Source organism: Lepidochelys olivacea (assembly GCF_965140295.1).
Source record: "Lepidochelys olivacea isolate rLepOli2 genome assembly, chromosome: 10".
In the NCBI taxonomy this organism is placed as follows: domain Eukaryota; kingdom Metazoa; phylum Chordata; order Testudines; family Cheloniidae; genus Lepidochelys; species Lepidochelys olivacea.
In genome coordinates this window covers 50,450,077-50,472,619 of record NC_140420.1, presented here as the reverse complement: position 1 = coordinate 50,472,619, position 22,543 = coordinate 50,450,077, and the positions used below count along the sequence as shown (strand labels likewise).

General features: G+C 43.5%; 1 protein-coding gene across 5 annotated transcripts in view; it reads left to right on the top strand.

Annotated features, from left to right (window-relative positions):
* The window catches only part of TMEM266 (transmembrane protein 266), a 123,919-nt gene extending 117,269 nt beyond the window's left edge, over positions 1 to 6,650 (top strand). For all 5 annotated transcript variants that reach the window (XM_084640422.1, XM_084640424.1, XM_084640421.1 and 2 more), the window contains 2 exons: positions 4,295 to 4,357; positions 5,449 to 6,650. In XM_084640422.1, the coding sequence (XP_084496548.1) occupies positions 4,295 to 4,357; positions 5,449 to 6,059 (674 nt within the window). In that variant the 3' untranslated portion in view covers positions 6,060 to 6,650. The remainder of the gene's footprint in view (positions 1 to 4,294; positions 4,358 to 5,448) is intronic.
* The last annotated feature ends 15,893 nt before the right edge of the window (positions 6,651 to 22,543 follow it).

The window sequence follows — 22,543 nt, the reverse complement described above, 5'->3', positions numbered from 1 at the left end:
TTGCTTCATGCCTGGTATACATATGCTTATGTTGCTCTGCCATAGTACTTTATTGCAAAGGATGCACAAGCTAAAAGGCTGGCTAATTTTATGCTCACTATTAACATTTTTAGCAATGTAAATGGAGATAATAAAGCCAATCAAATCTCACACTCCACAGTATAGGCTGATTATCTGCCGTGGTGATAAAGAATGTTTCCCTCCATGTACAGCACTGCACAGTTAGCTAAGTGCTTATGGGAGACTTCCTTTGGCACAGATATTGGCGGCTGCCCAGGTCAAGATGCTGGATTAGTTGGACTAGTGGTATCCAAGTCAATATGGCAAATTTTATGTTGATTTGTTTGAAAACTGTCCATTCACACATCATAAATGTTATGTTGATTGATATACACATTCTTAGATTGACACATACATGAAATCTGGAAGGAGTTCTGATGTCCAATATGAGTTTTGACATATGGAACCAAAAGCAGACAAGCAACTGTTTATTTCAGGGGGGGGCATTATGTCACCTTTTTCATTATAACATATCTAGGGTGACCAGATGACAAGAACAAAATATTGGGACACATGGGGAGGCAGCCACAGGCTCACCCCCCCACCAGGGCCAGCTCTAGGTTTTTTGCCACCCCAAGCGAAAAAAAAAAAAAAAGCCAGAGTACATCAGTCGGGACGCAGGACAAACAACTAAATAGCGGGACAGTCCCGATTTTATCAGGACGTCCAGTCACCCTAAACCTATCACAATCTAATTTCTCTTTCCAGCATATTTCTTAAATCAGCTCTGAATTAGAGTCATATGTTGCTCAAGGATCGCAAGAGATTTCTGTAACTCATAGAAAATCTAGTGAAATCTTTAAATTGATCAAGGCTCTAATATCTGCCCCCCCTTATGCTCGCCCCAGAAAGTTATGTATACACCTGAAAAATGCACGCTAGATCTATAAAGTGTACATATACTAGCTGTGAAGGTTGTGGCATTTATCGTCTAAATTATGAATGATTAAAATGAAGTGTATTTTAAGAGCTGGTAGCTGAAAACCAATGCAATGTACTCTTAATCCAGTAGCATTGCCTTGAGCTACTCTGAGGCCTCTTTTTAAACTCAGACATTAGCACAAAGCACACCTCTGACTGCAGGCATTTAAAGATCAACAGGGGCCAAAAAAGCTTTTAAGATCCAGTGAAACCAGGAAAACAACCATGTTCCCTTTCAGTGTCAAGTTAGATTGCCGTCTTACGAGTGCAGCTATTTCAGGTACAGAGTGCTTAGTGGTTTGGGTCTTGTTGTGTGGAGAAAGTGTTCCATGGAAAACATCTGTTTCTTTCACCTGCAAACCACAATGTGCTGTGAAAAGGCAGGACTGTAACCACAGAGACCCAAGGGGATGTGGGAAATCTGGCTCATAGGGATGAGCATGATTTTCTGAAACATGGTATCGAAAAGAACTCTTAAAAGGAGAGGATGCTTTTAAAGCATATGATACACCGCAAATTGGATAGATCAGGTTGCTTTTAAGCTTGAAGTTCTTACTGGATGCTCTCATTATGTTCATAATGGTAATTGTTCAGTTCTGCTCAAAATCGTGACAAAATATGTATATATTTTGCAGTTACTGTAAAATTCTCATTGTTTTACTATAAGAGAATTAATTCTTGGTGGGGAAAAAAATCAATTGACAGTCAACTACTGTACAGAAAACAGAACTTCTTTAGTGACTATAAAATGCACAGTACAGCTGGTGTTGTTCTGTTAGTGCTCTCATTACATATTTTTCAGTCTAAAATCAGATGCAGATTTCATATGTGTTGTTACATCCGATGGCCAGATCCTCTGCTGGTGTCAGTCATCAGAGTTCAGTCAAAGTCAATAGAGAACTTACATGCCCTGATGATTGGCCCTTAATTCGTTCTGAAAATATTTATCATTGAATAAGGGGTCAGATCTTCAGCTGGTGTAAATCAGCGTCACTCCATTGGCTTCATGGAGTGCTGTGAATTTACACCAGCTCAGGATCGAGTCCAAAGATGGTTACCATTTGGGATTGTTGTTCGATGTCCCAAGCATTTCAAGCATTGTGCTGTTTTGAGGTGTAACTTCCATTGGTTTAGATAAATTCTGGAACAGTCTCATGTTCTTTTGATTTATCAGGTGAATCAGTGTAGCGTAGTGTAGTTTCTTTCCCCCACCTAAATTCCATGTTCTGTTTATATGAACTTACTGGGTACAGGTTAGCATTTTTATTAGTTAACTCTGTATCAGAGCCAGCAAGCTGAACATCAAGAGTGAGGGAAAAGAGGCCAGAAACAGACTGAAACTTCCAGAAAGATGAAAAATCATCAAAATGGAGTGTGACAGCAGGATAGGTTTAAAAAAAAATACAAGTAAAAGAGAGAGAACCCTAGGACCACCTGGTTAGCATCCCAGAATACCGAGAAAGGGGTTGAATTAAATAATAATACCCCTAAGCCAGAGCTAAGACTTGCAAGTCAAATCTCCAACGCTAGAGAAGCTTCTAGAGGTATTGATCATTCACAGATTAAGGGAACAGCTGCAGATTGGGCAAGCAGGAGGTCATCATTAATAGAGAAGCAACACAAGAGAAGAGCACCACTGCTGTTCCAAAACCATAGCGAATCATCCCCTTTATAAAGAACAATCAGGTGGAAGGAGATTGCTCAGTAGTGTAACTGCAGACATCAGATTTAGAATATTTATACTACTTGGTATAAAAGGCTCAAAGAAGCCAGCAGAATTAAGACAAATTTGTCCTTTTAAAGCAGATCGTATGAGTGTGTGGGTCAAGTCTTATCTGCTCTGCGTGGACATTAAAAATCCCCTGGCATGTTTTGTAGGAGTAAGGAGTTGCCATGGTTAAAATTTACCCTCTTCCCCTGTTTTTGTTCTGTCAGCTGAGTGCTGCCCTCTGCCCCAAAAGTGGCTACATTTCAGTGTCATAGTAAGAATATGGTTTGCTTACCATTTCAGGTGCTGCAGGTGACTAGCCTCTGTGAAAATGAGGCTATTTATTTAGATGGCTAAATGAAAATTTAGGTGCCTAACTTTAGACAACCAAATTTGAGCATGTTGGCCCCAAAGCTACATCATCCATCCATGGTGTAACCCCACTGAAGTAAGCAGAGCTGCTCCCTAGATGAATGAGGCCTCTGTAGTCTAGACATTCTGAACAGTAACGTGACAAAACTGTAGAAAAATAATACATAATTATTATGTATTAATAATACATAATTCCTTGGATTTATTTTGCTGTGTTAACTGACTCCTTTTTTCAGCCATATATCAATGCACAGGAGTAACTATTCCCTAGCATATTTCCTTTTATCCTTAATAAATCTGTGTTAATGGTGTTCATTTCATCTGACTTGGTAGAATACCTACAGGTTTTATTTTTTGTTTAATCTTACAGGGAAGGATGACTTTTGTCACTAAGACACAGGACTTGGGAGCCAGGAGATATGTGTTCTGCCCCTGCTGCTGCCTGTGTGACCTTGGGCAAACTTGTCTTGGTTTCTGCAGTCTATAAATGGGGGATAATAATATGCACCTATTCCTCAGGGTGCTGTGCTGCTGTGCTTATTGCTGTTTGTAATGCACTTTGAGATCCTTGAATGCAAATCTGTAGTAGTGCAAACCACAATTTTATAGCTTACGCTTTCAGATTAATTACAGTACAGCCATACAATATGTGCAGACTTTGGATGTAAGCCTTTTCAGTAAGGAGTTGCTTACCAGCACACAGACATCAGGGAGCATACCCTACAGAGTTAAATATCCAAACAATTTAGGATCCCTGGAGAGTCAAGCTCCAGACTGAACATTATTGTCACTTTAAATCAATAACCATGGTTTGCAAAGAGTGGCATTACTTCTACTTTGTGTTGAGAGAAATTTCCCAGTCTGTTTCACTTAAATGATGGGGTTGCCATTCTTCATATCAGAAGGCTTGCATTTGCTACCATATAAAGAAACTTAAACAGTGCTCAGTGAGGAACTGGTCCCGAAATCCTTATGCAGGCCAAAGTCCCATTTACCTTTAGTGCCCGAGTTGGGGTTGCAAGATCAAGCTTCTTGTGAGACTGCTTCCAAAGACACCATTGCATATCTAAAAGCAGCTTATAACCTCACAGTGTGTGTCATCCAAGACACAATGAATGGGGCTAAGGTAAATGATGCAGCAGAGTATTGCATAGTATGGTATTTCAATCACATGGATTAGAAAAAATAATCAAATAAATGGCTTTCTAATGGCATTCCCTCTTACTCTTCCAGAGGCCATAGTCAAGGATGATATGAACAACTACATCAGTCAATATTACAATGAGCCCAGCAGTGGTGAGTTTTCTTTAAAGATTTAAATTTAAACTGCATTGCAGAGTATCAGACATGTGTAACTGCTGTATTGCACTGAATGACATAGAACAAGCAAGACTGAGCAATTAAGTAGATCAGCCTGGGAAATTAAACCAATCTCTAAACCTATCATGTTTTCCATGAAAGTTCATATCAAGGTGATAGTCTCTAAAGGATAAGGGACCTGATCTTGCTCCCACTGAAGTCATCCATAATGGTTTCAAGATCCAGGTGTGCATTTTTCCTAGAGTAAGTTATCCAGTCAATAGAGTGGTTCAAATGGCCATGGAAAAGAAACCTAGGGAGGAAATAAATGAATAGAAAATCAGCTGGAAGTTAACTTGCTGGGAACCTTTTAGAAACCCCTTGCTGGGAACCTTTTAGAAAGGCTAAACTGAATGAATGAAGAATAAGAAAACTCAATGCCAGACAACATTGACTTGTGAGCAGAAGCACTGCATCATACTTCAAATGGATTTTTTACTTTGTGTTGAATTGTAGCCACTAAAGGGTCATAACATATCATTTTGCACTGCACTGAACAGCTTTCATACACGAATACCTAGTAGTTTGGATTTTAAAAGGTATGCAATAAAGCAAATAGTCAAAGCAGTTCACTTGACTCTGTGCAAATTTGGTTAACAAAAATACCACTGCTTGTGTGGCATTTTTATGTTCCACTTAAAAAAATTTATTCCCAAATGTGTTTAAAAATAATCAGGAGTATATCAGTCCCATATACACCTTCCTGTGTCCGAGTGACCACAGATTCCATTATGGGACATTTGCAAATACAGTATTTTTTGGATACACAAATTTTAAACTGTAAGCTCCTTGGGGTAAGGGCTGTCTTTTTTTGTTCTGTATTTGTACACCACCCAGCACGATGGGGTCCTGTTTTATTACTAGGGCTCCTAGGCACTACAGAAAATACAAATAAAATATTTCTATGAATGTAATCAGCTCTCTCCACTTATCAAACAATTTTACGTGAAAATATGCTGTCGAGACTATCTTCACAGATTTCAGAGACAGGCTATTTTCAATAGACATTTCTATTATTTTACTTACAGACAGCGGAGTTCCTGAAGCTGGTATTTGTGTCATTACCACAACAGCCATTGACGTGCACCACCCCAACATATCTTCTGACCTGTTCACAGTGGAAGTGCCCATAAAGATAGGAAGTAATGGAACTTCTGTTAGTGTCACATCAGGCAGTGCCTCCAGATCTACAGAGAGCTCTGTAACCAGAGCCCAGAGTGACAGCAGCCAAACCTTTGGCTCTTCCACAGACTGCAGTACCACCCGGGAGGAACCCTCTGAATACTGCCCCTTAGACAGGGCTGGGAATGCAAAACATGATCAAATGGATTCTGCAAGGCATAGGGTCAGCAATGCAGTAGTTCAGGAACTGTTATCATCATTGTCAGAGGATTCTTGCTTGACACAAAAAGGCTTAGATCCAGTCAACCTTAAATTGCCTAGTCCAGCAGGGTCCACCAAAGCCAGTCCTGAGCTGGAACATAGAGTGAACATTTACAACAAGAAGAACCAAGAGAGCTTTGATGTGCTCCAGATTAAGCCAGTTATTCACCTTCAGCAAACCGCCTCGGTGATCAATGAAAAGTACAAATCTTTGGAATCCAAAGAGCAAAAGATGAATAGGGTCCCAGATTCATAGTTCTCCACAGTGGTAGAAAAGGACGAGACATTCTAGAGTTTTAATGGCGCCCTCAGAACAATCACTGGCTGGATATCTTGCTCCTTGCGTGGTTAATGAATTGAATATTCATAAAATGCATGAGTTCTGAGAGCCAACATGAATCCATGACATTTCTAGCTTCAGAGGTCCTCAGGCCAATCCCTGGATGAAGAGAAAACGTTCTATATTACAAAACAATGACCTCAAAGATGTACATATTCTTAATCTTGGTTTTGTGAGGTTTTTTTAAAAATACAACAACAATTTTTATGGAACTCTGATCAGCCTTCTATCAGGTCAAGCTTCAGCAGGGTATGGTACATGCAGATGTAAACTTCTCCTTCTACGATTTCTTACTGTCCCTTTGTACATGACAACAGCTGTAAACCCCTTTGTACAAATTCTGCAATTATTTTTGTTCTTCCCAAAATCTTTTTTCAAGGAGCACTTTGAGTGATGCAGATTAAAGGGAAAAAGTGTGATCTGTTTTTATTTTAGCATGAGCTCTTTAAAAACAATATTTTGGAAAGGAAAATATCATTTTCACTTCCAAGTCAACACGAGTGAAAAATGGACATTTTGCAAATTCAATTTTAATTAAAAAAACCGAACAAAATAAATGTTCATTCAGTGTTTTTATTCACAGATTTGTAGGTAAGCTAGATTCATGAGATAATTACTGTGGCTTTAAATCTTCCATTTTGGAAAATATTTTAATCTCATTTACATTTGACTCTGAGTTTAATGAAGTAGTACATTGAACTCACTTGAATATACAGTGACTATTGAAAGTGGACACAAACTTTTTTTTATCGTCACAAGAACTTTTAAGACAGTTCAGCTCCTTAAGACAATTTGAAAGTTAACGCTAAGGTTCTCCTCTAACCTAGTAGTATCTAGCAGCAGGTGTAATGCCTTTGGCCCAGATCCTCAGCTGTGGCTGAGGAGTACAAAGTACAACACAGGAGTTTATGCCAAGGTAGATGGGCCAGCTATGTGCTCAGCTCATGCCCAGGGATAAGTTAGGAGAGCCAAAAGGCTGCTTGCTGTAACTTAACCAGTATGGAGACCAGACCTCTTTTCCCCAGCGGCATACCGCCTAAAGGCCACAGGGAGAGGGCTGGCATAAGGACCAGTACACCAGTTGTATGCCACTGGCAGATCCCCCTGCAGTGGGGTCATCCTCCCATAGCCAGCTGTTATTATTTATTATTATTTGCATGCCAGATTTAAGACTTATTTGCACCAGTAGTGTGACCCAAAGCAACCACAGTACAGCTTAGAGCATGAGGCATTGAGGGGTTTTTTTTATTTATTTATAGTTGAATTGTTTACAATTTACAGAACAGATCCAGTGAAAATCCATGTGCTTTTCTGTCCCTTTTAGGTACAGCGCTGGTTTTATGGGAAGGTGTATTGATCCAATCCACCTTTACAAGTATTAGGGGCCCAACTGGCCTGGCAAACACACATATGCAGCTCCTAGGGTTTCAGTGGAAGTTACCCATGCACTGTCAGGGACAGTCAGGCCCTAGAACACTTGCCCATATGTGAAAATTGGGCATTATCAAAGGCAAGGATTGGTTAATATCTCAGGAAATTATCCATTTTATGGTCTACTTGCTAGACTGGAGCACTTGCAAGTATTTCAGCTGTCAGTTGGGATAAGAACATAGGACCTGCCATTAGCAGGTCAGACCAATGGTACATTAGTCCAATAGCCTGTTTTCATCAGTGGCCAGTTCTGGGTGATTCGAAGGAAGGAGTAAAACCTGCACAATGCACTTAACTGTGTATTACTGTACCATGAAGAGGAAGGAGACTTTCTGACCTCAGCTGGTGATCTGCTTATGTTCCCTAGCTAGCAAAACTGCTGCTGCTGGTTTTAATCATATAAAGTTTTAGGAAACTTCCTTTTGCATCCATAATATTTTGCATCATGGGGTTGCATTATAAGTGATATCCATGTTCTAGTTTTAATTTGCGGCACCCTAATTTCAGTGAGTGTCCCCTTATTCTTCTGTTAGATGGCTGTCTAGAAAACGAATTCACAAAACACAACTGTTTCTGCTCATAAGACTAAGTGGGCAGTAAAGGCCAGTTTTTCAGGCGTGCTCATCATTCACAACTGGGGCCAGGTTTTCAAAAGAGCACAGCTGCTCTGTAGGTACCTGAGTGGGAGCTGCTGGGTGGTACCTTTGAAAATGGCCACAAATGGGGTCAGTCAAAAAGCTCCCCAACAGAAAAGGAACAACTGCTTTCCCTTTTTTTTGTTTTAAGCCAGAGATCCTTGCAAGCTAGCCAACTGCAACTTTCTGTGTTTTTAATTGAAGTATGTGATGTCTGGCTTTAATGAAAAGCCATATATGGTCCTACTATTTGCTAGATGGATACATTTCTCCACCATACCATTCCCCAAACTTGTACCTGCTTCCCTAGGGAAAGTTAGAAAGGAGACATGAGTTTCCATAAGGTTCCCCTTCAAAGTAGCTCTACTCTGGATGCTTCATTTATATATTTGGACAATAAATGCTTATTCATTTGCATTTTGCTGAGTCTTGTGGAGAGCGTGGTGAGTGAGTGGAATGAGCTTCCAAGTGAAGTGGTAAAGTTAAGTACTAATATCTTTAAACAAAAATTGGATGACTGTGTGGAATTTGATAGATTGAAGGGGATCGTTAGTTCTGTGCTTGGGAGAAGCCAACTTCCTTCTTGGGGACTGGAGGGAATTTTGCACTGATCAGTCTTTTTCCACAGATCAGCAATGGATTTTTTGCTTTGTATGGGAGCATTTTGTCTTTCAATGACACACCCAGCTTTTAAAAAGTATCCAGTCAAACACTCCTTCCAGGCATGCAGTGTTCCTGGCTGGCATTTGGTACTGTACAGCTGTGTAACTATTTTTTAAAAAGCCAAGACAAACACTTATGCATGAGCTTAACTTTACTACTGAGAGTAGTACTAGAGATTTGTTACTAACAGCAGTAAAATTAAGCACGTGAGTAAGTGTTTGCAGGATCAGGACTGAAGAATTCATTTTTATCAAATTGTGAAGTATGTTAACACAACGAAACGTGCATATAAAACACTTCTGTAACCCATGCACGCTGTGGGTATTTGTAATTTACATAGATAAGTAGCCAGTCCTAAGTGCCCTCTAAGCTGTGTAGCCACACAGCCGGCTATAAAGGGCCGCAGCAGCAGTGGACGGGGACTGGGGAGGGGAGCAAGTTGGGGTGTGCAGGGCTGCCACGGTTCTGGGAGCTCACTTGCTACTGCCAGCGGGGAGGGAGGGGCCCCGCCCCCGGAGCTCGCTGCTGTCGGCAGGGAGAGGGCTGGGGGGAGTTGTCTGGCCCCAGGCCCAGGGCAGCCTGCCTGCACCCCCCCCAGCTGGAGCCCTCACTCCACCCCCACCCCAATGCTCTGCCCCAGCCCTTGAGTCCCCTCCCACCCCCCTGAACTCCTCATCCCCAGCCCATCCCAGAGCCCTCACCTCAAGCCGGAGCCCTCACCCCCTGCACCCAAACCCTCTGCCCCAGCCCTGAGCCTCCTCCCACACTCTGAACCCTTTGCCCCCCACCCCCATTAATTTAGTTATGTGCACCAATATGAATGTGGTTTGTCACACATCACCTCCATATGGGTGCACATAACAAAATTCATTCTGCACATGAGAGGAAAAAATTAGAGGGAACAGTGGCGGCCACTGCATTAAATACGTTTATGAAGTTCAGTGTATACCTTGCAAGGTAAGTGTGGTATGACAATGACAAACATATTACTCATAGTAACCTGTACTCATTTTCCGCCATGCCACAGGGGGAAAAGCCTGGGAGAAAGCATGGGGGGAAGGGAAGTGATACTAACAAGCTAGCTGACCTGGCACCAGATCTTGATTTAATGTGGGTATAATTAGAAGAGATGAGGTTTAAGTTTCCAATATCATAATTTAATGAGTGAATCCAGCTTCAGGGTGGTAGAAGGCTGTATCCACTAAGGTTAACATCTGTTCAGCGTACAGAGCTAAAAATAGCTGCCCATTCTTACATACACTGCTCAGATCTTATTCAATTTAAATATTACGGTATCACAGCCTGCGTGGGCAGAATAAAATCATTTGGGGTTATTTCTTCCATTTTCCTCACTGCCAATTATTAGGATCCCTCAGAGGCTGTTGTGTAAACTAAAGAGCAGGAGGCTTTGGGAGTCAGAAAGCACATCATAAAGACAGCTCAAAGTTCCAGTATTCCAATATGCATTCCACGTTCCAATATTCTAACCCCTGCTTCTTGCACCCTAACTGCTAAGGCAATATGGCAGGCAGCATCAGCTCTCTGGTCTCCCATCTGCCCATCACCAACTAACGCCTCAGAAAATTAGCTAGGCCACAAAAGCTGTTTGTTGATCTTCATGAGCTACAGAAATTGAATTAAAAAAACCAAAGAGCTCAACTCGTTTGGCTTGAGAGCTCATTATAATAAGCCCGCTGTCACCTAAGAGAGCTGCTGTTACTTGAAACCATCTTCCTCATTCTTGCATTTGGACTTATATTACCTGGCCTGTTACACAAAGGATTTTATTTATTTTGTTTTATTTTAAGCATTTTGGTCAAATTATTTTGTTCTCAGGACCTGGATCCTTTGCTTTTAAATTACTCGCTGACAGACAAGTTCATTGTCTGGGATCAGCCAAGGAGAGTCTCATTCTCTGCTGACATCCCCCCGCATTTCCCACCCCCATCCCGGCTGCCCAACGGGGTCAAGTTAGTTCACAGTTCTTCTGCCTCTTCCCTGCATGTAATTATACATAAGGGATGCTGCTCCCCCACCTCAGAATAATAGAAGACACCCATACCAACCAGGGAAAGCAATCACACGTAACAATGTCTACAAACCAGAGGAACAATGTTAATAGTTCTAGTCATTGGGCTGTAACTGTTTTAGAGATCATGCTCCTGAGGTGTGCTAATCACACTGTAGAGCAGTCCAGGGGTTAATCACACAGTTGTGTTTTGATATTGGTCACATCTGAGAAGAGAATATGATCTAATGTGTTCTACATTATGCGCTGCAATGCACATCCATTGTAGTGATTCTATGGACCAAGTAAGGAGCCAGAATTTGCAGGTGAAAAATGTATTCATGTCCTTACTGTTGTTTCAGTATATATGTATTTTTGTGATCACCCCACCCCCACTACTCAATGATGTGATCGTACTGCCTTGCAAGTCTGAAACTAAATGAAACAGATACTTGGAATGCCTGGGTACCAAGGGAGCTGTTTCTCACAGCAACAAACCACATGAAAGCTCTCAGAACATCAGCTCCTCCTTATGTGAATTGGTTGCAGCTCCCAGACTGCAGGTAATAAAGGCAAGTACCCAGTTTGTTGCTAAGATTACCCATAGGATTTGTAAAGCAGGAGGGTTATTCTCAGAATACCTCCCTACTTTACCTCCGTTTGGCTTCTCAAATGCATGAGCACACCAGCACTTTTTATCTTAAGACTTTTGGAATGTATTTAATGTTTATAGAAGTAGAGGATTAATAGTGAGAGCCACATCCAGTGCAGCCAGAGCCCAAGATTGCCCGTTCTGCCTTACCAGGACACCTCAGGCATGACTTGAAACGTCCCTGATATTCCAGTGCGGGGGCGGGGGAGAGTTAAGCAGAGGCTGCCAGTTTGAAGTTCAAATCAACATTGTATTAACAGCATCACAGATGCAGAAGAGAATGATTGGGAAAAGCAAGGACTCAGCAGCCTCTGTGACATCTGTCCATCCACATCCCAAACCTATTTTTGCTGGAGCAGCGTCAATGCTAGTGGTTCCAACAGCAAGCAGCATTGTGTAATGTTCTGGTCATGTGGCTTCATGAAGGTATGAGGCTGTTGAAGGGGAGGCCAGACCCAAGCTCTCCCTCTCTCAGGGTGCAAGTTTGGTCCTGATCCGAGTCCCGTGGATGACAAGGGGCATTGGAGCAATCCCTGAAAACATCTAGCCAGCCAGCCCTACCAAAGATTTGTTTTCCAGAGACCATGTTTGGAATTCTCCCACCCACCCAGAACTGAGGTTGATTTTGTTTGGAAGGAAAATACTGGAGGGGAGTGTCCCTGGGGCAACCCAGCTACATGGGGTTCAAGTAATTTTTCAGAGGTGTATTCAGGCAGTTCTTTGCTCATCATCAGTGGAGCTTCCTGTACTCTGTTTGTTCTATGTTGTGTTTAACCAGGAGTAAGTGAGTCCTTCCTTTCTCTGCTTAGTTGATTCCCCTAGCAGTGATTCATGTATCAATCCTGGGAGCCTGGAATGTCTACCTTAGTGCAAGTTACAAGCACAGGGTTGCAAAGGAAGTGGCAGGAACTATTTATAGCTGAACGCTCAGGCAAACATGAGCCAAAATAACGTGCTATCATTTAGTGCCTCATTGTGCTCGGGACTGTCCAAACGTATAGGAAATGATGGTCCTTGCCCCAAAGAGCGCAGAGGCCAAAAGACAAGATATGGGTGACACAAACAGGTTGGAAGGGGAAAGGATGCTGTTACAAAAAGAACAGGCTGTTTTAGCTCAGACTAGGGGGTGTGCCTGGTCCTAGAGATGTTAGCTTTTCTTCTGCCTTTAGTGTTGTTAGGTTTTGTATAGGTCACAGACAAGAAAAGGATACATTTTGGGGAGGGGCTCAGTGGGCAAATGAGCTTGGGGGATGGGGGCAATGTTAGGGCTCAGCACAAGGAAAGAGCCAGAACGACAAGAGAATTGCAGGAGCCAGCCAGGCAGAAGTGACAAACCAGTGGCTGCTGGGGACACAGATCAGTATTTTCTCTATGCGTTAGGCCAGATTTACCTCCTCTTGTCTCCAATGGTCATTATTATTTTGTACAGAAGCTGAAGGGCCCTACTTTTGTATCCCTGTCAGGAGCTCACAGCATGTACCTAGTTTCCTTTGGCTTTTGGCTGGCATCTTTGCTAACACATCCAGCAGTAAAGTGTGGCTAATAACAAGGACTCAGCCAGGCAAATGCACAACACAGAGCTTCAAAAGAAGAGGAAATAAGATAAAATGACAAAAGAGCAAAATCTCTCCAGGCTGCAGCTAAGAATGTACAGCCCCAGCCACTGTTACGTTAGCTTATACTGCAACTTGTGCCTCTTCTCCCTTCAAGACTCCCAAAGCCTGAGCCAGCTTTGTCACTGCTCAGGCAGCTTCTTTCCTGATAGCTGCTAATAGTCCACCTGTGACTCAATTAATTCCAGCTGGATTTGCCTCTGCACAAAGACTGTGGTTTGCAGGAAGTGGCTGTTTGCAGCTCAGCTCCCTTGGTGAATAGAAAGAGACTGCTCCTGCTCCTTTCCCAGGCAGCCTAGTACCAGTTCCTCTAACAAAATGAACTAGGACAAATGGAGAGGGGAAAAAGGAAACCCTTTAAAAAGAGGGAAGGATGGATTCCTGTTTGCTTTGGGACACAAGCTACCAAATGGAATAGCACAGTGATCTATGGAAGAGAAGAACTAAAAGGTAATTCTCTGTCATTCACCATATTCCACTCATGTGCCTCTTCACAATATCTAACGGGAGGTTTTATGGAGATTTCAAAGGTATATAACCTCTCTCCTTTCATACTGAGCTAGTGCTTCTGTCCCACTGCTGGGGTGAGGGAAGGTTTGGGGAATAACACTCTGGTATTAGATCTGTGCATGCAATTCCCAGTCCTTGTGTGAATTGTACTACAGAGTAACTAGTATGTAACTGAATAATACAACCTCTGGAATCGCCGTAGTCTGTGTGCTGAGAGCAGAGGAAGGATGAGACTTGGGAATCTTGGATGCCATCCCAGGCTTTGGAGGGAAATGTGTTCTGGTGGACACAGACTCTCCTGCCCATTTCCCGCAGCCTGGTCCCTTTTGACTTGTCCCAGCTCACTCTATTCTCCACCCTATGCTCCTCATCCAGTCTTCTTAGGCAGTCTTTGTCTCCCTCCCTAGGCTTCTCCTCCCCCAACTCTCATTCCCTCCCACATCCAGTCCCAAACTCTTGGTCCAGCCACCCCCCAGTTTTCCCTCCCACCCCAACTCTTTGCACCCAGTCTCCTTGCCCAGCCAGTGCCAGTCCCAGATCCCCATCCTGGTTCCCCACTGCCCCCAAGCTGGATCCCAGCCTGCACCTCCATCCCAAGGCTCCTCATCCAGTCTTAGTCTCTCCCCCACCATCTCCCTGGCTTCTCATCCCAGGCTCTTTGCACAGCCAGTCCCAGCTCTCCACCCCCATACGCCAGCTCCTTGTCAGATCTCTCCCCCCTCCCTACTGCCCCTGTTCTCCCCTCTCCCCCACTGTTTCCTAGTCCCAGTCTCCTTGGCCAGCCAGGGCAAAGCCTCCTCCCCATCCCCCAAAAGCTCCTCATCCAATCTCACTGGCTTTCCTCCCCACAGATCTCCCCCATCCCCCACAACTATCTGGCTCCCAGTCCTGGTCTCCCACTCTCTCCCTAGGTCCAGTCTCCTTGCTGAGCCAGTACCAATCTCCCCTTCCCAACTCCCAATCACAGTCTCACCCGCCTCCAGATCCAGTGTCACCAGGCTCCCACTGTTCTGCTTTTCCCTCCTCGCACTTCAGCTTTTGTATACTCAGCATTCAAGTTAGGTGGCTTCCTCTTCCACGCTGCCTGGCTGACAGCAGGAGTCACTGAGAGCACAGGAGAGCCGGACTCCTGGCTCACTGGTCCGTTGCCTGGCCTCACCCCAGCCCAGAGCAGCAATTACAGCAAACATCAGGCTTCGCCCTTGTCACCCTGGGCTGGAGCATACGTCACGAAAGTCAGACCGGTCAGACTCCGCACTAAAAAACGTGAGAGGCTTGAGTGTGCTAGTGAGGATAGACTCTGTGGAGATATTCTCTGCTAAAATCAAAGTTGCAGTTTATTTTAAACTTGGCTACGCTGGGCAGATTTTCATGGCAAAAGGCACCCTCTGGCCAAATACAAGGCCTGACACAAAGGCCACCGCCTGCCCTCCCTCCCCACCACCACCAAATTTCAAGTCCCTGCTTCAAAGCACAGGACAGGAGGGGGGGAGAGTTTTTATTTGCCACTAAGGCGGGCAAAACAATGTATTGTTCCCTGCCCACCTTCTCAGAAACAGGCGAACCATTATGGCTGAAATAAAAAAAAATTATTATTCAGCCTGAAGTAGGTACCTAGCTTGGCAAATTTCAACCCAAAGTTATTAGCAACTGAAAACAGGGTCTTGTAATGGGAAGTGTCAAGCAACCTTAACAACAAAGGTCAAGCAGCCCAGTCTAGAATACACCCTGGCCTCTGTTTTGAAGTTCTGCTCCATATGAAGCCACTGCTGCAGCAGAGAGCAGGCAGAAATAGGATCTTTTTAAAATGAAGTGAAACTGAAAAAGAGCTGGAGGAGGAAGAGAACTGGCCCATGCTAGTATACATTATGCACCCTCAGCCCATGCTCCAATCAGAGCGGAGCTGCGAATGAAACCAAATCTCTGCTCCAAGTTTTCTGGCACATCAGGCCTCCCTGCCACAGGAGGGGGTATTAATTTAGGTGCTAAGGCACTCGAAATCCCCTATTCGGTATTGCCAGTGGATGGAGAATTCAACTGTGCTGGATTTTTGCCATTCACTCCTGTTCTGAAATGTATGTTGGTGCCTCTCCCCTGCACCCTCACATCCTGCAGTAAGTGATCGTTTCACGCGGTGTAGATGGAAGTCGGCCATGGCGTGGAACTCTTTGGAAAGCCACCTGGACCTGAAAACAAACAGCAACTGCACTGGACCGGAGGGTGGCACTAGCTTAGTACAAAACAATGCCATCAAGGAAGCACAGTGCAGCAGCAGCTTTAAGTGCCACAAAGGCCATTGAGATGCAAGGCTCCTTCCCTTCTGCCCCCACTTTTCCATTTTGGCTTTAAGCAGTCAGTGTAAAATGATGGGTTTTGGCTTCCTAGGTTCCAATGCAGGGAGCGGGGACATTTGGAATTGGCGTCTGGCAAATATTTAATCTAATTAGGTCCAGAGTTGATTGAACGTCTGTTGTTGAAATGTATTGTTGGTCTTGGAAGAGACGGCTGGCAGCGCTTCATGCAGTAGCACTGTGTTCCCACCCTGTACGTAATCTGTCGGATCACTCTGGGCATGGGGGAAATGAAGCAGAAGGATCTCCTCCCTTCCCCACCCCCCCGGCAACCCCCTTTTGAATGTTTTTTTGCATGGATTTCACATTAGCCACAGGCCTCTCCCCCTGCCAGTGCCCAGATATGGGACCCAATGTGCTGGACACAAAATAGTCATCAATGCAAGAAACGTGACATGCTGTGGGATTCACCCCTTTATCGTAAATAACTTTCTGTAATGATTTTTCAGCTGTACAATGCAGGGGGCACCAAATGCCTGTGAATTGTAGGCAACGTTGGGACTGAATTGAGTGCTGTCCTTTGAAGTGCCACGACGGGTCAGAGAGATGCACTCTAGAGCAAGCAGAGCCCAGGGGTGAGAGAGAGGGTAGTTCAGCCTCCTTTCCCATTCGGTTTTCTGATACAGCTATCGCCAAGGGTGCCTGTCGCAATACCATAGCTGCCTCTCCTCTGGGGCCTGGCCTGCCAATGTCAAACAGCCACCACAGGGTAATGACTGGCTTGAAGTGGTCGTGGAGAAGTAAAAAGCCCTAGATCCCCTTCCCACAGTGCTAGCTGAATGGAAAAGTACAAACAGGAGGTAGTAACAAACAGTGCAGTAAAGATTGCAGTAAATGTGAAGATTGCTTTGGAGTCTGCCAGCTCTCAAAAATGTCTAACCTAAGTACCCTCATGCCTAGCTAGTACTGACATGGGCGTCTTCTGAAGAAACCCTAGATGCAGCCCAGCATAGTGGTGGGGTCCTGGCTGTGGGTTGTAATTCCTTTAAGACACCAGCTCTGACTTACACCCCAGTTTATGTGACTAGAGGTGTTATCCACTGAACGAAATATAATACCAACAGCCTGACTCCTTCCTGATGAGTAACAAGTCCATGGCACTTTTGGTAAGAGGAATGTTCCTATGCAAGATCTGGCCAGCATCTAGTTCTCCATTCACCCTACCTAAATTCCCATGTTTGGGCGAGGACTGTAGGCAGGAGACTAGGGGTAGGGGAACAATTTTGAGTGTACCTGCCTTGCCCATTGTGCTTTGTTGTGATTTGACTCATTAATATCCAGCCCTCTCCAATCTGGCCCTTTTTCTTCACAAATGCCTTCATAGCCACCTTTGCCTTCAGAAGAGGCCCATGTTGTGATGCCCTGTACTGCCTAGCTCCTTTCTTATAGGCCCTTGCAGGCCTTTTCCTCTATCCACCCCCTCCCGCTCCCTTGGTGCTGTCATTTGCCCAACTCTTCTTGGTTCAGTCCTGCCAGCCCTGGAGACTGTTTTCACCCTGGCTCCTGACCCTCATTTATCCTGTGTCACCATTTTTATTATGGGCTCTATCAGCACACTGATGCCAATGCACGGAGCTGGGCTCTCACTGGTCCTATGCTGCTAACAGCCATGTGTTCCTAGTTCACACTAGTTCCTAGTGACTCTCTTTTCTACCATTGAAGGGCTCCAGGTTATTGCATGCCCTCCTCCACCTTATTCTCATGAGCATCTGTTGAGCCCATGGTAGGCTTTGCAACTTTATCCTCTTCTCACCCTTTTTTTTTCCACCTCCCCCACTCCCCCCTGGCCATGCCTCAGACACACTCTCTAACTTTCTCTGCTCTTGCCAGGACCATCAACTATTACTGGAAAAAGCTAACTGCTTGTAGCACATGTTCGCCTCACGCTCGACTGCTTCAGTGACCCCCACGCTTGGTGTGTCAGCCATTTTGTCACTGCCACTAGCTTTAAACCCAATAGCCAAGACTGGCCATAGTCTAGGTCCATGAGGAATACTCATCCTCCAAATATCTTGATGCAAACTTGGTGTCTGTGTCCCCACAGTCCAGCTCTGTACACTTGTCTGTATTTAGGGGCTGGTGTGGTTTCTGTTAGATCTTGGTGTAGCAGAGTGATGTTTAACTCCTAGCACAAATTGCTCCCAAAGGATTTGTCACTTTAAGTTACTACTAGCAGGGACTTTTGCTAAGACCCATTGGTTGGAAATCATGATAGAATGTTGACTACATTTAAAGAACTTACAGTTCTGATTCGGCTTGGACTATTACCCTGGTCAGCAATGCTTCAGAGCACACTGCACTGTTAAGAAGCTGGCCTGGCTTGCAAAGTTAAACATGGACTGTGGTTGAGCTGTTACTTGCCAAATAACATTTCACTGATGACTTGTACATTTACATGACCAGACTATTTAAGTAGCCAAACTGTTACTGTGTACGCAGCCTTTTTCTAAGCAGCTGGGAAAGCAAATCCACCCTGGCACAACTTCTAGGATCAGTAACTAAGGAGGAAGAAAATCTGGAAAGGGCTGTCTGGAGACAGTGGTACAGCAGGAAGACGGAGGAAAACTCTACAATATCTTGTGCTGGGTTACCACTGATGTGTAGCTGTCTGATTTCACTTTTATTATATAGAAGTTAGGGCCAAAGCATTAGCTATCTATTAAGGAGTTTTTGCCCTGTGTGTTTAAGGCTGTTCAGATAAATTTGTATTTTGTGATTGAAAAGTAAGCCATTAATTAGTAAGAATGGTGTAAGTTTCCTTAGTAACTAGTGCAACTTCTGTAGAGCTAACCCATTATTTCCAAGAAAGCCTTTGCCAGGGTAGCTGTCTTTTCCAGAGCCATTTGGAGGTGGTATCTGTATGGCAAGCCGTAGCCTATTGTATAGTCAGGCTGTTAGTTAACACCTAGTGAATTGTCTGTGACTTTGAGCTCCAATGACCACATTCTGTTACATTAAGTGCAGATTCCACCCCCCTCACTTTCCTCAGGGGACATTGAGACCCACAGGCTTGTATCTAGGAAATCTGGTTCCAGCCACACAGGCCTTGGGCCATCAGTACATAGAGTCAGCCTTTGATTTAGCAGCACCACTCATTCATGATCTGTGTCATAAATATAAACACCTTTAAAATCCCTCCTGGCCAGAGAAAAAACCCTTTCACCTGTAAAGGGTTAAGACAACCTCACTGGCACCTGATCAAAATGACCAATGAAGAGAAGATATTTTCAAAAGCTGGGGGGAGAGAGAAACAAAGGGTCTTGGTCTGTCTGTGTGATGTTTTTGCTGGGGACAAAACAGGAATGGAGTCTTAGAACTTAATAAGTAATCTAGCTAGAGATGTGTTAGATTATGATTTCTTTAAATGGCTGAGGAAATAAGCTGTGCTGAAAGGAATAGATATTCCTGTCTTTGTGTCTAAGGTTTTGCCTAGAGGGATTCTCTCTGTTTTGAATCTAATTACCCTGTACGGTATTTACCATCCTGATTTTACAGAGGTGATTATTTTTACTTCTATTAAAATTCTTCTTTTCAGAAACTGAATGCTTTTTCATTGTTCTTAAGATCCAAGGGTCTGGGTCTGTGGTTACCTATGCAAATTGGTGAGGATTTTTACCAAACCTTCCCCAGGAAGTGGGGTGCAAGGGTTGGGAGGACTTTGGGGGGAAAAGACATTTCCAAACAACTCTTTCCCAGTAACCGGTTAAACATTTGGTGGTGGCAGCGAAAGTCCCAGGGCAAAGGGTAAAGTAGTTTGTACCTTGGGGAAGTTTTAACCTAAGCTGGCAAAAGTAAGCTTAGGAGGTTTTCATGCAGGTCCCCACATCTGTACCCTAGAGTTCAGAGTGGGGAAGGAACCTTGACAATCTGTCTTGCCATTAATGCCCAGCTAAGAATGCCCTTTTCCTCCCATGAGGGGACAGAAGCCAGAAATTAACAATACCTTATTTAGCAGCGCTCAATAACAGAGAATTTTACTAGGACGCTATGCCAAGCTGTACATATGGAGAGGTTTCTGCAGGTATAAGGGTTGAGGAGAATAGTTAAGCTCTTCTTTACCTTCACCAAGTCCCCTTTTGCAGAAAAAAGTTAGTCTGTGATAGTCTTGAATTCTCAGTTGATGTCCTAGGAAGCTAAGTTTGCTGACACTCATAACAGAAGGGGCATTATATTAGGGGAACTATATAGCACTTTGTTAGCACCGAGACCTCCTCTACATTCCCTGTACCTATCTTACAATAGAATATTTCTCAGAACTCCCAGTCACTTGAATCATTTATTAGAGTCAGATGTAGCTTCACTGTTCACACCACTTACAATAGTTAAGAATTCCATAGCATTCATCGCTTAGCAATTCATCCATAGCTTTCTGTTGACTCTCCTCTCTTTCTGCACAGTGGTTTCTTTATCTTCTTAACACTCTCAGACAGGCTGTCTGAAGTTTCTGGTTTTGATGGAGCAGTTATTCTCTCTCTGGGTATGAAAACGATACGCACCAACTTTGCTAGATTGTCATTAACAGTGATCACAAGAAAGCAGAACAGAATATCAAAGTAAATTAAAACTGAAAGACCATATAAAACTGAGACTTGCTAGAAAAGAATCAAGAGATAAGGACATTTTAAAGTATATTTCCAGGGAGCCCCATTGGACTTCTGTGACCCACAGCCTATTGCTAGATGCACTATTAAGAAAAGCAGTAAATGAGTATTAGCTACTGTTTCCTCTGACTAGTTAAATTTGTTTAAGTTTTGTAAATAAGGTTAAGATTCTTTAACTGTCACTTCTAAACATTAATAGTGATTTGTTAAATCAAAACAATGTTTAGAATTGACATTAAATTGTCTAGAAATAGCTAATTGTTCAAATGCATATTAGTTTCCTGCAGGGGTCAGTGTTTGGGCAAAGCCTAACTACACACATGCTTGTAGCATATACACTTTATGTAAAGAACTTCACTAACAAATCTGCAATATAGTGCTATATGTTGGAGATAATAGCATGTATAGCAGCCCAAGTAATTCATCCACAGTTAAACAGAATAGGTCTCTGTTGTTGGCATATTAAACAATTCTATAATAATACCACCCAAAATTGAGCTTTGTAAAAGCTCCTTTAAGATACACACAGTGACTAAAATAATTTTGATTTCTGAAGGCTTTCAAGCCCATCCTTCCGATGGCAGTTCTTAAAAAGTTAGTAATTTAAGCCCACAGTGTAGTCCAGCAGCTGCAGACGTTTTTAAAGCAAAATAGTTGTTCCAGAAAGAACATAACTCTTTCAAGGAGTTTTGCTTTGCATAATAAATACTGTGGGGATGTCATAATAATTAGGACTGAAGAACCCAATGCACAGCTACAGACTAGGGACCAAATGGCTAGGCAGCAGTTCTGCGGAAAAGGACCTAGGGGTGACAGTGGACGAGAAGCTGGATGAGAGTCAGCAGTGTGCCCTTGTTGCCAAGAAGGCCAATGGCATTTTGGGATGTATAAGTTGGGGCATAGCAAGCAGATCGAGGGACGTGATCGTCCCCCTCTATTAGACGTTGGTGAGGCCTCATCTGCAGTACTGTGTCCAGTTTTGGGCCCCACACTACAAGAAGGATGTGGATAAATTGGAGAGAGTCCAGCGAAGGGCAACAAAAATGATTAGGGGTCTGAACACATGACTTATGAGGAGAGGCTGAGGGAACTGGGATTGTTTAGTCTGCAGAAGAGAAGAATGAGGGGGGATTTGATAGCTGCTTTCAACTACCTGAGAGGTGGTTCCAGAGAGGATGGTTCTAGACTATTCTCAGTGGTAGAAGAGGACAGGACAAGGAGTAATGGTCTCAAGTTGCAGTGGGGGAGGTTTAGGTTGGCTATTAGGAAAAACTTTTTCACTAGGAGGGTGGTGAAACACTGGAATGCGTTACCTAGGGAGGTGTTAGAATCTCCTTCCTTAGAAGTTTTTAAGGTCAGGCTTGACAAAGCCCTGGCTGGGATGATTTAATTGGGGATTGGCCCGGCTTTGAGCAGGGGGTTGGACTAGATGACCTCCTGAGGTCCCTTCCAACCCTGATAGTCTATGAATTGACATGACTGGTAAAAGCTCTTGGATCAAAACTTCACTCAATAGAAAAGCACTGGGTTTTATTTAAAAACATAATATAGAGACTCAAAGTAGTAATTATGTACTCACATGTCCGTATAAAATAAATTACAAGGCAGAAGGAAACTGCTGCTAAAAACTTAAGCCAAAATCATGAAGGGTTAAAGCTGAAATTCTGGTTTTAGATCCTGCAGCATTGAGCGTGAAGGCTAGATATAGCAGAAGGAAGTTCTTCACTCTACATTTGGAGGATCTGGAATAAAGTTTTTGAAAGGCTGAACGTTCTTGTTCAAATAATCTTGTTATTAGTGATCTTGCCAAAAAGAGACATGAGGCTGTGTTGAGCTAATGTATAGCTCAAATGCAAGTTTCTGGAAAAGAGGGATAATCTTTGTCCCCACCACAAATCCAGTTCTGAGTTAAAAAAGCAGACACACTGCCAGCTGC